Source organism: Leptosomus discolor, chromosome 6, assembly GCF_034619465.1.
Source record: "Leptosomus discolor isolate bLepDis1 chromosome 6, bLepDis1.hap2, whole genome shotgun sequence".
NCBI classification, from domain to species: domain Eukaryota; kingdom Metazoa; phylum Chordata; class Aves; order Leptosomiformes; family Leptosomidae; genus Leptosomus; species Leptosomus discolor.
Window position 1 is genome coordinate 67,628,948 of NC_141396.1, and position 15,763 is coordinate 67,644,710.

At 60.8% G+C, this 15,763-nt stretch overlaps 1 protein-coding gene across 1 annotated transcript in view; it reads left to right on the forward strand.

The window, feature by feature from the left end:
- AGAP3 (ArfGAP with GTPase domain, ankyrin repeat and PH domain 3) overlaps positions 1 to 14,865 on the forward strand; it is a 139,785-nt gene extending 124,920 nt beyond the window's left edge. The window contains exons 14-18 of the mRNA XM_086467231.1: positions 11,262 to 11,416; positions 12,344 to 12,434; positions 12,786 to 13,008; positions 14,093 to 14,348; positions 14,638 to 14,865. Of these exons, the coding sequence (XP_086323357.1) occupies positions 11,262 to 11,416; positions 12,344 to 12,434; positions 12,786 to 13,008; positions 14,093 to 14,348; positions 14,638 to 14,865 (953 nt within the window). The remainder of the gene's footprint in view (positions 1 to 11,261; positions 11,417 to 12,343; positions 12,435 to 12,785; positions 13,009 to 14,092; positions 14,349 to 14,637) is intronic.
- The last annotated feature ends 898 nt before the right edge of the window (positions 14,866 to 15,763 follow it).

Here is a 15,763-nt window from a genome sequence, read left to right on the forward strand (position 1 = left end):
GCAGAGAAAGAAGTCTGGTCCTGCAAGGCTGTTCAGCGTAGCTGGCAGGGGCGTGAGAAGGTGCAGAGGCTGGGATCTCAAGTTACACAAAATTGAACACAATTTCTTAGTGGAAAAGGTAATTAAATATGGGAACACTTGTATGAAGCAGTAATGTGGACTAACCACTGCTCAAAGTCTTAACATTAAGTCAGTTACTTTTCCACAGACCCATGTGATCCGGCCTCTGGCAGAACGCCCCGCCTGCTACATCCAGGTGGGCAGGCCAGATGATGGTCACCCTCCTCCTTGGATGCTCAGTCCATGAATCTTTCAGCCATCCCAGTTTTTCTGTCATTTCATACGGAGTTTTTTTCAGGCGCGTGCTCGGTCTTGCTGTCCTTCCCTGTTTGGCGGTATCCTTGGGCAGTGGAATGACCGAGGCTGCACATGGTGATGACGTGGCGCCATGTGATGTGTACAAGGGCATCGGGATGTTGTGTTATTCCCTGCCCTGGTCCTTGACCATGGTGGTGTGCTGGGCAGAGGTCTTGTGCTATCTGCAATGATATCCAGGCCCTGTCTTGGTTGATACAGTTAAAGAGCCCCGTCAGGTGTTGGAGTAATGTCATTTTTTCCTACAATGTGCATTACTTCGCATTTATCAACACGGAACTTCATTTGCCAGTGAAGTGTCAGTTACTAAACTCCATTTGTCACTGCACAGACCTTGCACACAGTTGCTCCTTCCGCTGCCAGAAGCCTCTGGCACCAGAACTGGGAGTGGGAAAAACGCCTCCCCAGCGACCACAGTACTGCCGCGGCTGGGACGCGTGGCAGCGGGCTCTTGGCCTGCTCCAGTGCGGTGGCAGGGAGGGAGCAGTGGGACACCGTGTGAGGAGGAGCAGAGGGGGCACCGGTGATCGGCAATCACATGAGCAGTCCAACCTCTGTGTCTCCACCTTCAATCCAGTCTGTCCAAGTCCCTGTGCCCTTCTGCAGCTGGTAGATGGGTGCAGTGTCCACGGGCTCAGTGTTGTTGTCAGGCAGAGATGACAAGATCCTGCTGCTCCCAGGCTCACTGGGTCAGAGTGGTCCCATGCAGCGTCTTCCACATGGGGTATTGTACGGTGGGTTTTCTGGCTTTTTGTTTAGCTTTTCAAGAAGTTATCTTGTATTTATTTTTTATGTAATCTGCTGTATCAGAAAACTGATGCGATTGCAAGGTTGGGCTTCCAAAGGCTGAGTGGGTTCTGTCACCCTCCGGGTCACCCTGCATCAGCACCTCCTAGGGCAGCCAGGCTGCGGGAGCCGGCCACGGCCGCTGTGCGGAGGCAGCACGCGCCGAGAGGTTCGCAGCTGGGTCACGCTGCAGCCAGTCCGATGCTGCGGCAGCAAACAGCTGTACGCCGCATTTTGGGGAGAGGGGGGCGTCTCTGTCTGGAAAGGGTCCTTGTGCATCCCTGTGCTCAGTACGAATTGCGGAGCTGAATCACGTGCTCCTTTTCAGGTGGACGGTCCCCTGCCTGCCGTACGTCTGGTGGGCTCTGGGTCTCCCTGCCTGCAGTACCCTCCCTGGGTGACTCGGTTTGTCTCTCTCTTGCCCCCAGCGCTAGGACTGCTCCCGAGCAGCTCGGGGCGCCACGGCAGCTCATCCCCAGGACCAGGCAGCCCAGGGCAGATGCGGAGGAGTGACCCTGGGACTGACGCTTGGGTTGTCTGCTCTCTAGACACTCAAGGAGAGCGCTAGACTGGAGTCACACACGGGTCACTGTCCTGCATGGCAGCCTGCATTAGAAACGGAAATAAGAGATAAGGAGCCTCTATGAGAGGTCCCATCCTGATGTCTTAATGGTCAGCGATTGGTTCCAGCTGTAAACCTGGGGCTAAACGTTACCCCACATCACAGGCATGACTGATGATTTAGTCACAGACTGGTGTCCGTAAGTATGTTTCATTCTTCCTTGAATCTCTTCTAGCCGCTTTTGAACAGTTACAGCTGTTTTTTTTCACAGCAGGATAATCTGAGAGTTTTGCTTTTGCATAGTCAACAGGGCTGCCGTGCTCTGTGGTAGAGCTGCCGTCGCTTGTGGTGCTCATCCCACTGTGGAGGGTGTACCATCTCAGGAGGAGCATGGGGGACAGCCCAGCAACCAGCTGTGCTCTCCATGAGCTCCTGCCGGTATGGGGAGCACGGCTGCTGGGACCCTGCAAAGCCTCCTGCCAGGCAACCTCAGCAGTTGCGCTGGGCCGGCACGGTGTCAGGCTCAGCCCTCCGTCGCAGCGTCCGTCGCGGGCACAAGCAGCAGCAGGGGAGTGCGGAGGAGCAGAGGGCTTGGGCTGCGGCCAGGCTGCCTTCAACTGCACCCAGCCCGATGCCTGCCTGCACAGGGCGCAAGTCTCAGGTTAGCATCCTGGGAAAGTTGGTGAGGTCTGGGGATAAATTGCCATCAGTTTATCTCATTTAGGAGGTAATCAGAGCCAGGGACGTGCGGAGCAATTGAATCTTAGTTGTTCTGAAGTATCATAAATCAAACGAGCTGTTGCTTTTTTACATGGTCGCATGTTAAAGAGAGCGCAGTGTCAGGTTGCTAGGGAGCATCAGCAAACTATGGCAAGCGTGGTATTGGGCTGCCGGGGATGTCACCAAACCGGAGAGTGCGGCTCAGCTGTCAGGGAGCACCCACGGGCTGGCAGCCGTGGTGTCAGGCTGTCAGGGGACGTCGCAGCAGCCCCGGGAAGAGCTCGTCACCGTGGTGGGGCTGCGGCGTCAGCCTGCAGAGACCATCAGGAAGGTCTGCCCAGCAAAGTGCTGCAGCCAGGAGTGCCCCATCCTGCCCCAGGCAAGCCCGGAGCCCCCACTGCCACCGAGCTGCCTCTGTGCCCAGGACCTCTGGCTCCTGTTTCGGGCAGGCGGGAGAGCCCCAGGGAGCCACCAGCCACATCTGACGGCAGGAGCACCTTCGCGACGCTCCCTACGCCAGCATCCCCATGGCTGCCAGAGCTCCGGGGATAATGAACTTCTCATGTGCTTAAAGAGTGATGCAGGGTGCATGGCGAGAAGCTGACAGCCCCTTAATGTGCTTCTCAGTGGCGGCCAAACGACGCGGTTTTGTCTTTGTTTTTTAGTTTTAAAACCCACGGGAAATTGATGGCCAGTAAAGAGTTGTGTTGGGGCGATGTGCGTGATTAATACCAACTGTCAGGGGCTGTCGGAGGCCGATCTCGACGAACTGGGAGTGCGAGGCTGAGCTGCGTTTACCAGATTGCTGGGGATTCCAGCTGCTATTGCTCAGCTCCCGCCTGCCCCACGCCGCTTGTGTCACCCGTGCGCTCCCTTCCGCCAAGCCTCTTAATTCAGTGCTAACAAGTCACTCCTGCTCATTACAGACCGGGCGAGCTCCCTGCTCCAGCCTGGCAGGAGGAAAGCAGACGGTGCCTGGGCATCACCACGCCACGGCTGATCCCCCTCCCCCTCAGCTCCACACTGTCCTTGTTCTGTGCTTCCTGGGGGGACCTTGCACAGCTCCATCTTGCCCCTTCGAGAGACCCTCTTGTGCACACCCGTAACCCCACCGGTGCCTCTTGCAGCAAGCCTCCACATGCACCGTGCAGCCCGTGCTGTCCCTGCCCTCCCTCCTGTGCCCACAGCGGGACCCCCCCGCCCCCAGTGCGTGCACGCTCCCTGCTTGGCCCTTCTGCCACCTCCCAGCCCCGCTGCGCTGTGTGCACACTCTGCACCCCGTATCGCATCCGCACACCCCCCCATACACAGAAATGACACTCTCGGTCCCTTGCGGTGACCCCCTCTGCACATCGCAGTGTACCCTGCGGCGTCCCTCGGGAGCACCTTCTCTTCCCGACACAACAGCTCAACTGCCTTTGCTGTCCTTCCCCGCACGTGGTGCACACACACACACGTTTGGAACCCCGCAGCATGCCCTGCGTTGTGCAGCTGAGTCTGCCCGTCTCTGCTGGCGTGGCTGTGCAGAGCCCTCCCCGGCCCAGCGTGCCCCCGCGGGCAGGGCCGGCAGCGCGGGGCGGTGGGAATGTGCCAGCTTGGCCTGGGGGGCTCCAGGGTCTGGGGGCACTGGGACAGAAGGCGCTGTGGGGTCTCCATAGCAATGTTCTTGCTGCGGCTCTCCTGGCGGCTTGTCGCTGTGGAGGGGGCCTGTCCCCGTTGCACTAATACAGGTTAGGAATATTGGGTTTAATGATCTGCAAAATGAGGAGGCAGCGAGCTGACATTTACGAATGGTGCTGCATCCTTCTCTTCCCAGACGCCTGCTAATTTGTTGATATCCCAAACACCTCATAATGATGTGGTACAGTGGCAGCTTGCAAACAAGCATCCTGAGGCTGGGGGGCCTGCTGGCTGCCCTGCTCCTGGACACTCTTCACGGACTTGGCAGCAAGAGAGCAGAGCTGTGGGTCAGGGTCTCCCTGCACCAGAGGCAGGGCCAGCCCTTGGTTCCCTGCCATGCGCCCCACACGCTGGAAGCGTCCCCCCGCTTCCTCCCTGTGTGACCACCCACTCACCAGGCATCCAGAGCTACCTCTGCTACACCAGCTCAAAGTGGGAAAAAGGATGGGAGCAGGAGAAGGGCAGTGCGAAGGGAGAGACAGGGTACAACTGGGAGCCGGGGGAGAGTGGAGGTGAAAGAGGGGACTTCTGCTTCAAGAGCAGGGCATGGCTCAGTGTGAGCTCTGCTTCTCGTTTTGCTGCTGTTGAGTGGGATCCTACTCCTTCTCCCCGGACCTGCTGGGGTGCAGGGGCAGGTGCCGCGCACCGTCCTGTGTGCAGGGCAGGGGCTGCGTCCCGTCTGCTCAGGGAAGGAGCCCGCTGGGGAGCCGGCTGGCATGGAGGGCTCCCCGTGCCTGGTGTGCTGGCGTGGAAGTGCTCCTGCCCATCCCCTGTGCTGAGCTCCCCCCTGTCCAGCCCGCTGGGGTGGGAAGTGCTGCCCTGTGTCTCGTGGGCCAGCGTGGGAGGGCTCTGTCCAACGGGAGGGAGCTGCAGCCCTGTGTCCTGAGTGCTGGGAGAGGCATAATCCTGCCGCACTGGCTGAGGAGCATGGTGCCATGTGTCCCGCCATGACTAGAGGGGCATTGCTCCATCTTCTGTGTCCTCCCCACAGAGCTGCTTCGTGTCCTGGTGCTTGAGGGATAGGGGACAGCCCACCCCATATTGCTGCTTGTGCTCCAAGGGTGCTGTCCCAGTCTGGGCAGGGGGGGGCACCTTGGGTACGTGTGAGGGATGTGCCCAGCCTGTCCCACTGCAGTTCCGCGGGGAGGCACACTGGCCTGAGGGTTCATGCCACACCCCAGGGAGACGCAGGGTGTCCATGGGGAAGGAGGTCCCAGCAGTGGGGTCTCTGGGCTGGCCTGGGCTGGATCCCTGCGCCCAGCCGTGTGCTGACCCCAAGGTGGTGTTAGCCACCCCGAGGTACCGCTTTGCTCAAAGCTCTGCTTCCTCCCACTGGGAGCAGAGAAGGGCCTTGCCACGAGCTGTAAGGGCAACACTCCCAGGACGCCGCTGCTTCCCTTCCTCGCCGTGCTGCTTCTCGTCACCAACATCCCCTGCTGCTTCCACAGATGACAGTGACAGACTCACCGGTCTGCTGGGCGTCTCAGCTTCAGGGCACCTTTGGGCAGCAGAGCTCTGTCCTACCATGACTTCTTGCTGGGGCTCTTCCCTCATCCTCTTCCTTTCACTTTGTGCGGGTTCCTTTCAGTGCATACAGAGTGTCTCCGTTCCCGTTTGTTCCCAGCCCTGTGCTGCTCATCTGCTGGCCCTGAGGAACTGTTTCCTCCCAAGGCTGGCTTGTTGGCAGCAGGGGCTGCTGGCTTCCCCGCTCTCCGGCACAGCAGCCTGGCGAAGGGTAGCTCCATGAGGGCTGATCACCTTGCTGCAGTTCCTGCAGAGGTCCTTGAGCCCACTCAGCTTGGTGACACAGTGCCTGGTCGGGTCTGAGTGCCACACGGCCCCGGCCCGTCCAGGCCGCTGTGCGGTGCCCTCGCTAATTTTGCTCTCATTTGGAGCACTCATTGCTGGGCAGCGTTGGAGCTGGGTCATGGGGTTAATGCCCATTAGCAGAGCCGGCTCGCACCGAACTCTGCTCAGCGACTCTTCACAGAGCTCAGTCTTTAAAACATCATCAAAAAATCATCAAGAGAGAGAGAGACAAGCGCGTTCATTTCCACTGCCCACTAATTCTAATGGAGCTGGCATAATGGACTCCCACCAGCGTGCCTGCAGGCAGCTGCAGGACCAGGGAGATGGGCTCTGCCTTTTGGCCCTGGGATAGCCCTTCTACCCCGACGTGGCTGGAAAGGGCTCCCCACTCCTGTAGAAGTGGCCCCTTCTGGGACCTTAGCCCTATCGAGTCTGAGCTGGTGAGCTCTGGGGCTCTTCTGGCCACCCAGGCCACCAGGAAGGAGCCTGTACCTTCCCTTCCTGTGCAGGGAAAGCCATTCTGCCAGCTCTGCCTCAGCAGAAGTAGTCCAGATCCTTCTGCCTGTGCCATCTGCTTTGTGCTACCCTTTCATCTGGCCAGAAATGCCCCTGCCACATGAAAAATCTGTGCCTCCTCCCAGAAAAATCTGAGAAAGCCCCATACTTTCCCTAAAGCTATGACTTGAGTCTGATTCAACTCATACACACTCCCCAGGGAGCTCAGGAACTTGTCCCAGCCCGTCTGAGAAGCTGGGTCTGTGCACTATTCGAAGCTGCTCTGAGTCCTAGATTCCTTTCCCAGCTCTGACAAACCCCGAGTGTGAATCTAAGGGTGTGATCCCGCTGCTCCCCGCTCTCCTGCCATGGCCATGCCATGCTCGAGCCTCCAAAGGGGTCTGGCCCTGCAGTGCTGTCCAGTGTTGCTGCAGGGAAAGAGAGGTGGTGATTTTGCTTGCGAAAGAAGCCTTGGAGTGGAAGAAAAGCTGTCGTCCTTTGTTAGCTCTTCCCGGGCTCTGGTGAGAGCAACAGGCCCTTTGTTCGGAGTGAAGCTGGAATCCACGAGGCACAAAGGAGGAAGGGGAACGGAGGGTCCTGCAGCCTGCGAAGAAGGTGCTGGGGCCTTGGTCTGATGGGGCCCGCTGCCAGGGCTGGGACTGGGCAGCCCCAGGGCTCCAGGATGGCCCTGAGCTGCGGCAGTGGGAAAGCCCCTCCAAGTGGGGTTGGAGCCCCAGAAATCCCACTGTTTGCCCACGGTCGTGTGTGGGCAGCCCAGCAGGAGCCACCTGCCACCTGCCCCTCCTCTGCGAGCGTCCTAAGGACTGGGAGGACTGGGAAACACACGGTGCCCCCACCCCAGCGCAGCACCTGAGGCAGGGGCTGTGCCGCAGGCGAGCAGCAGCGAGCCCTGCCTGGGAGCTCGGGGCAGGCAGGCGCTGCAGGGCCGGCCTTGGCCATCTCGGCTCTGCTGGGACGCGCAGGAGGGCTTGGGCTGGGGATCCTGCCTGCATGTTTGGTGGGGAGGTACTGAGCGAGGGAGGGAAAGGAACAGGGATGATGGAGTCATGCGAGTGGCAGGAATCCTCCCTGCCTCCTGGGACCGTGTCGAGCTGCTTGCTGCAGTTTCAGTGGCAGCAGAAGCAGCTCAGCATCAGGGAGCACTTGAAGGGCCCCCAGTATTTCCCAGGTCCAAGCGTCTGGCCTGGGCTCTGCAACACACTGACAGCAGCCACAGGTGGCTCAGACCGAGGGTGGCAGAGATTTAAGGAGAACAGGGCCTGTTCTGATACATCGGTCTGCCTTGGTATTGGCTTTGTTGGTCGCTGCTCCAACAGCGTGGCCCGATCCGAGGTCTGGGAGCTGCAAACGCTCCCTCGAGCACCTGGGCAGTCCCTGCCCCCGGGAAGAACTGCCGCTCTTTCCTTCCTGGCCATTCATGCCTCACCCTGGGCAGCCGTCAGGGGCCTGGTCCCTGCTCTCTTGTGGCCTCCTGCAGAGGCAGAAGGAGCTGTCTCTCACAGCTGGAGTGCTCGAGTCCCTGGACTGCAGATGCCAGTCACAGGTTGGGACAGTGGAAGAGGTCGGGGCAGGTGCTCGCTCATGAGTGGGCTGGAGCTGAGCAGGGCTGGGCCGATCCAGCCGAGTGCTGTGGTACTGGGTTCCTCTGTCGCCTGGCTGCTGGGTGCTCCCTGCCCATGGCTGGGGTATGGCAGTGCTCACAAAGAGGATGGTGCTGGCTAGCCAGGGGGGCAGCAGCTGTTAGCCTGGCTGTTGTCTGGTTGTTTCTTCTCACAGTATTCAGAAGTTACCAGCTGTATGTCTTCTGAGAATCTTGTTTTTGAGATGGATTTGGTGTCCTTGGAGCCTCCACGGCACGCATCCCTAGGGTAGGAGGCATATTGCCTGTAGGGAGCTCCCCAGAGCAGGGACCATGGGGTCTCTCCTGTGGCTGAGAGCTGGAGGAAAGGGCAAAGTGCTGGGCAAGCTTGATGTCCTGGTCAGGCAAGTGCATCACAGAGAGGGGAAAAATCCAGCAGCATGACTGACTGCCAGCACCCTGCAGACTTGTCCTCCTCCTGATGCCCCAGAGTTTCTGATTCCCAGCAGGAGAAAGGCAGCTGCAGACATCTTTCCCCAGAGGAAAAGTCCCAAGCTGATTCTAGGGTGAAACGAGAGAACCAGCCTCCCCTTCCTATCTGGGAAAGGCAAGGCAGTTGGCACTTCACCTGGAGAGCCCCTTCATCCTGGAGTCATTTGATCCTCCCGAGGGTCTCCTGGTGTGGAGACCAAGCCTTGCGTTCCTGCACCGGTCCACTTCATCAGCACTGATGATCTCCAAGCCCCCATGGCTGCTGCTGGGATCTGTGCAGGACACGCCATGGAGTGCTCTCAGCAGTGGCAAAGGGCAGGCATCTTTCCAACCAGATGTCACTTGCACTTTTAACCCCCATGAAGTGAAAGATCCTGGGCCTGCTGCGTGAGTAGCACGACACTTTCCACCATGGCACAGTAGCAGGAGCGGCATTTTACCCTCAGGTTGTTCTGGGGTAAGCAGCTGTGCGTGATGGGGAGAAAAGAGAGAGTTGGGTGCTGTGCCCATACTTGTTAATGCAGGTGGTGGTGCCTGCGAAGGAAGCGAGAGCCTGGGAAGAGCACTTGCAAGAGAGGAAGGGCTGTTCTCTCCCGCCACCCCCATCAGAGCTGTCTTTCCTCAAGGAGACCTCCCGTGGCTGCACCCGTTTGCTGAGAGCGTTTGTGGACTCAGCCTTGCTCAGCGGGTGCCAGGCGGCCCGGCGGCAGCGGAGGTTGGCCATCCCTCGGTGGGACCCGGCCGGTGGCCTCTGCACCCATTCGTTAGCTCTGCTGGGGTGCTGCGGGGGCAGCAGGTTTCTCAGTCATTGCCCTCCTGCTGCTTCCCTCCGCAGTGAGAGACTCCTCCGGCCGCAGCTTGCAGGGGCAGTCGGGCAGAGGAGAGGACCCCGTCCAGACCCCCTCCACTCGCCTCCCTGCGTCTGCCCCGGCAGGCACAGACCCTGCCAGGCTGGAGGCCAGCACAGCTCTGCCTTGCTGCGGACCAGGCTGGGCCCCTCAGCCTCCTTGCTGTCTCTGGAGCTGTGCAGTTGACTCCCTGCTTTTAATAGAGAGCTGGGAAGGCACATTATGGAGATGAGGGTGTTATTTGCATAACGCTAATTAGGTAATTACAAATCATTTTGCTATGAGCTGAAGCGTGTGCTGTGACATAACGTTTATTAGTCATTCCATTCAGGCCCCGCTTAGTTAAGTCATTTACTGCACTAACTACTGAAGTTGGCAATAAAAGGTAAATGCCGGTGCTTGGGTGCCAAGCTGAGGCAGGGCACCCCACGTAAATCTGAGGCCCGTGCGCCCACTCGGAGCAGCCGATGGCACGGGCTGGCAGGGCAGAGCCCAGCCCTAACTGGGAGGGCACTGTGGCGATCAGAGCAGTAGCCAGAGCGGAGACTGCGTTTCAGGGCTTGGTGTTCAGCAGGCGCTTGGTTGTTTTGGGGCCACGTTCTGGGGCCCAGGAGGCCTGAGGTGCTTTCGCGTGTTTTCATTGTCCCCCGTGTCTCTGCTGCTGGCTCTGCCACCCAGTGCAGAGGTGCCTGTGCTCTGATACCCTCCCTGGGAACCCACCAGGCAGCCTGCGCTTGTAGGGATGCCAACCCTTCCATTTGTACCCAGCCTCTAAGTGCCTGGCAGCCAGAGCAACCCTTCAGGCTCCACAAAAGTATCTTCCCTGCAGATGGAAAGTCAGGAATTTGTCCCCACATGTCTCACAGCCAGAGAGGTGCCTTAATACTGGAGCTGTAACTTCTGGGGTTGCTTGTGGGGTGCAGAAGCCGGTGCTGTGCAGAGGAGCAGCTGAGGCGCCTGAGGGGCAAGTCACCCAGCCCTGCATGCATCCCTGCTGCCTCACGGGAGCAGCTCTGCTTGGCCGGCTTCTAGGGACACCGGTGGCCACCGGCTTCCCAGGTTTGGGAGCTAGAGGCCCCCTGCCCGGCAGGGCACCAAGAGCTGGCATCAGTCGTGCCTCTCCATGGCTCCTGCCTGGCTCTTTGTGACTTAATTCTTCTCTATAGGAGAGCAGCGGCTGTGCCCTGTTGTGTGGGTCCATGGGGCGCCCGAGCACTGCGGGCTTCCCGGGCGGCATCCCTGTCCTGCTGCGCCCCTCAGCTGGTGATGGTGCCCCTTCTTGATGCACAGGACTGCGAAGAGCTGCCTCTGAGCCCACCGCCAGGGCCCTCCTGGCATCTCCTAATTCAGTGTGTGGGGCCCTGTCCCTCTAAAGCCACTCATCGGCAGGCACTGAGCTTCTGTGGGCCCTTGGGGGGCAATGGGGCTGTTCGGGGGCACCAGCTCTGCGAAGGAGCTGATTTCACTGCTCGAGAGATCAGCAGCTTTGTCCAAGGGTGGGATATAGAGGGCATGGAGAGCAGGGTGCAAGCAGCTTACAGGAGTCCAGTGCCACAGCCTCCTGGGTTTCCCATCCATCCAGGGTGGTGGGAGAGCGAGGCTGCTGACGTTCGTGTGTGGAAGGAAGGGCAAGCCCATGCTAGTGGAGCTGGCACACAGGGAGCCGTGTGAGCAGCAGGAGGGACGGGCTGGCACAAGCTCTGGTTCCTCCCTGCAGGCGCTCTCTGCCTGCGCCTCCCTGTCCCACCCTTCTGGGGACCCCTGCTGCCATCGATCCCGCCCGTGTGCCAGCACAGCAGTGGCCCGCAGGGATCTGTCTGTGTGCTCAGGCCCTGCGAGACCAGCAGACCCCCTCCTTCCCTGACCCATGTCACGGCACACTTTTCTTTTGCAGAACCAGATGAGCCCTTTGAGTTCATTATCGTGTCCCTGACGGGCCAGACGTGGCTCTTTGAGGCCTCAACGTCAGAGGAGCGAGAGCTTTGGGTCCAGGCCATCGAGAGCCAGATCCTGGCCAGCCTGCAGGGCTGTGAGAGCAGCAAAAATAAGGTAAGAGGCCTCAGCTGAGTTCTGCTTTGTTCCCTCCTCTCTGGCATCTGCTTTGCTGCATGTGTCCCTGTCCCGGGCTTCCCTCTCTGTTCAGGCTGGATCCCCTTCTGATCCCTCTGCTCCCAGTCAGTCAGTATCCTGTCCCGGGGACTGTGCTGCTCCCCGCCCGGGTCTCATGTCACTTCTCTGAGCTCCCTGTCCTGGCTCCAGCCCCGCAGAGCTCTCTGAGTCCCACCAGGGCTGGATCCTGTGCTGTCCGCTCCCTCCTTGGACAGTGTGCCCCTCCTGGCCCACCACCCCCTGCTCCTCCGGCACGCACCTGGCTGCAGATCGATGTTCTCTCCGGACCCAGTTCTCTGAGCCCCCCGCTGGACACCCTTCCTGCAGCAGGACAGGGAACTGCTGGAAAGAGTCCAGCACAGAGCCACAAAGATGATTGAGGGGGTGGAACATCTCCCTCATGATGAAAGGCTGAGGGAGCTGGGGCTCTTGAGCTTGGAGAAGAGGAGACTGAGAGGTGACCTCGTCAATGTTTATAAATACGTAAAGGGCGAGTGTCAGGAGGATGGAGCCGGGCTCTTCTCGGTGATGGCCAATGACAGGACAAGGGACAGTGGGTGCAAGCTGGAGCATGGGAGGTTCCACGTGAACATAAGGAAAAACTTTTTCTGTGAGGGTGACAGAGCACTGCAACAGGCTGCCCAGAGAGGTGGTGGAGTCTCCTTCTCTGGAGACATTCAAAATCCACCTGGATGCGTTCCTGTGTGACCTGCTCCAGGTGGTCCTGCTCTGGCAGGGGGGGTTGGACTAGGTGATCTTTCGAGGTCCCTTCCAACGCCTGACATTCTGTGATCCTGTGCTAATGAGAGGACACGTGGCAGGGCAGTTGGCCTTGAGTAAACGGGGTTCCCGTGCGTTTTGTTTCAGGCTCGGCTGGGCAGCCAGGGCGATGCCCAGGCCATGCAGGCCGTCCGCACCGCGCGTGGGAACAGCTTCTGTGTGGACTGCGATGCACCAAGTAAGAAATGCTGTGCTGTGAGGTGGGGATGCTCACCCACGGTGGGGAGGGGGACTCCACCCCAGTCACCTCCTCTCTTACCCCAGGGACACCCACTCTGTGGGGCTGTCTCATCCTTTCCCGCAGTGGACCCGTTCTTCAGGGACGGGGGACTGACCCCACCTGCCATGCTGGTCCATGACCCCTTACTGACCAGCCTGGAGTCCTTGCCTTTCTGTGCTGATGGAGTACTGGGCTTGGATGGGATCTGGTGGGCGGGTGCCTGCAAATAGGGGTCCCCTGGATCATAGGAGACAAGCTGGTGAGTCCATGCTGGTGTTAACTCTCCCCCACTGATCTTGCTGCCCTCAGATCCAGACTGGGCCAGTCTAAACCTGGGCTCCCTCATGTGCATTGAGTGTTCCGGGATCCACCGCAACCTGGGCACCCACCTGTCCCGTGTGCGCTCCTTGGACCTGGATGACTGGCCTAGCGAGCTTCTCATGGTCATGACAGCCATCGGCAACGCCCTGGCCAACGCTGTCTGGGAAGGAGCAGTGGAAGGCTACCCCAAGCCCACCCCCGAGAGCAGTCGGTAAGGGAGATGATGGGGAACTGCAGAGGTGCTTCTCAGACAACCACACCAGGAGGCTTCAGGGCATCACAGGAGACTGGGAGCAGCCATCCAGTCGAACAGAGAGGTGGGCGGGAGTCCTGGAGGTGCACCGGTGTTCGGGGTTCTCGCTGCTCTCTGGGACTGGAGGCCCTCCCGCACCATCCTGGCGGGCCAGCCGGGCTTCATGGCTGGCTGAGGCCATGCGGTGACTGCTGGAGCCTGGCTGGCTGCACAGCAGAAGGGGTTAACAGAGATGGCTTGGCAGCGTTGTGCGGGTCTCAAGGGTGCGTCCCTTTCAGGCCCTTGTCTGTCCCTATCGGAGCGACTCTCCTGTCACTCATTCCAACAAGAGCCCATTCTGCGGCTTATCAACGGATAAGAGCGGGTCAGGGGGCGGCGGGAGTGAGCATGCTCTGCGCAGGGCATTGATGGCCGCCCGCCAGATGCAGATGGATAGAATGGCAGCAGATAGCGGCGGCACGGCACACATCGATCTGCCCGGCCCCGCAGCCCCAGGCGGGACGGACGCTGCTGCAGCCTTTGTTTGCACCAGGCGAGACGGCAGCGGCGATAACGTGCCTCCCGTGGCGCTGGGCTGCCGTGTGCAGCAGCTAACCTTTTCTCGCCACTGGCCACGGCCCACACACGAGCACAGGACAGAGATGGTCCCCGTGCTGCCACGCAACGGGCACGCAGGAGGGTGCGCAGGGGCACTAGCACGGCGGCGCGGGTGTCCCTGTGCAGTGTGTGGGGCCCGCGCGTGGGACACTGCTGCTGTACATGCACGGGCGTAGGTGCACAGTGTACGTGGGGAGCTGTAGGGAGGCGCGGTGAGACACGTGTGTCCAGGGCGGTGTGACAGAGCCCCGGTGACAGCCGTGCATGGGGGGCACAGCCGGGGAGGTGTCTGCACAGGGGCTGTGCAAGGCGTGCCTGTGTGTGCAAACGCTCGCTGCCGACAGCGGGTGCGTTCGGCGTGGCAGCGCTGGTGGGCGTGTCCCTTTGCGCGCGGGGCCCGGGCAGGCTGGCCCACCCGTGACAGTGACGGTGTCCCATCTGGCAGGGAGGAGAAGGAGCGCTGGATCCGGGCCAAGTACGAGCAGAAGCTCTTCCTGGCCCCGCTGCCGCAGTCAGACATCCCGCTGGGGCAGCAGCTGCTGCGGGCTGTGGTGGAGGATGACCTGCGCCTCGTGGTGACGCTCCTGGCCCATGGCACCAAGGAGGAAGTGAATGAGACCTATGGGGATGGGGACGGGCGCACAGCGCTGCACCTCTCCTGCGCCATGGCCAACGTCGTCTTCACGCAGCTGCTCATCTGGGTAAGGCCAGACCCCGCAGCCCCCACCACAGTGCTTTTGGCACCATCCCGCCGCTTCCCCACTGCAGCACCTCCCCGGTCCCAGGTCTCGCGACACCCCTTCTCCATCCCCCTCCCACGGGTCCCCCCATGTGCCCACGGGCACTGCCCTGCCCACTCTCCCATCTCCCTCCCCCTGCCCGTCCGGTGCCGCAGAGCCCCTCTGCCGGTGCTCTTGCCACTCCTCCCCTGTGCCCGTGGGCCGCACGGAGCCTGGGTGCTGCTGACCGGCTGCTTTCTCTCCTGCACAGTACGGGGTGGATGTGAGGAGCCGGGACGCGCGGGGCCTGACCCCACTGGCCTACGCCCGGCGAGCCGGCAGCCAGGAGTGCGTTGACATCCTGGTGCAGCACGGATGCCCCAGCGACAGTGCCGTCACCACGCTGACTCCCAGCCTGCCCCGCCGCAACACCAACGCCAACAACAATGCCTGCACCGTGGTGCCAGCTGAGCTCGGCTCCAGCCCCAGCGCTGTCTAGCTCCTCACAGGCCCGCCGCTCGCCACGCGGCCTCCTTCCAGCCCTGCGGGGGGACCAGGGCCGCAGGAGCAGGTCTGAGAGCAGCACAGCCAGGCCACCCGCTGTGCTGACCCCCCACCAGGACCCCTGTTCAGGCCAGGAGGAGGCCGAGGACCAGCAGCCTGCTCCCCTGCGCCAGTTCCTGTGGACTCTCCCCACGCAGCTGGAGCGGGGCCTGTGCAGACCCGGCGCTGCCTGCTTGCAGAGGGGCTCCCTCATAGTCGCTGGAATGGGGGGCTCCAGTACACCCCGTTCTCATGACTGGTACGGGGGGGAGGAGAGGCGGTTTCTCTGTGCCCCCCCCCCCCCCCACACACACATGTGTAGATAATACAGGGGCTGGAGGCAGTTCAGCTGTGCGACCTTCCCCTGCGCAGCCGGTACTGGGGAGGGCAATGGCTGCACCCGCTCTCCCGAACAGTCGGGCAGTTTGGGCGCTTCTCTCCTGGCCTCCCTCCCATGTCATCCTTGCTGGGCACCCCTAGTGCAGTGGGGAGGTAGGGGGGGCAGCAGGAGGTCCGTGTTTCTCCACTGCACCCCTGTGCTTCTCTGCATCTGACCAGTGCAGGGAGGGAGCCGCTCGCTGGAACCGCTCCCCACATGCTGATGCAAAGGGAGCATCTCTCCCACACAGCCCCTGGACAAAGGCCTCTCCATCTTCCCTGGTGACTTAGAGGGGAAGAGGACAGTCACTCCGGGATCCCCAGCTGTATCTGTCTGTCTATAGAGTCACTGTCCTTCCAGGTTCAAGCCCCAAAGCCATACACAGTGTCTCCATCAGAGCATCCCTGCTGGCTCCCAGTGCTGCCCAGGCGGGGCTGGTCTCTGTCTGAGCAAGAGGAGAGAGGAGATGAGCGTC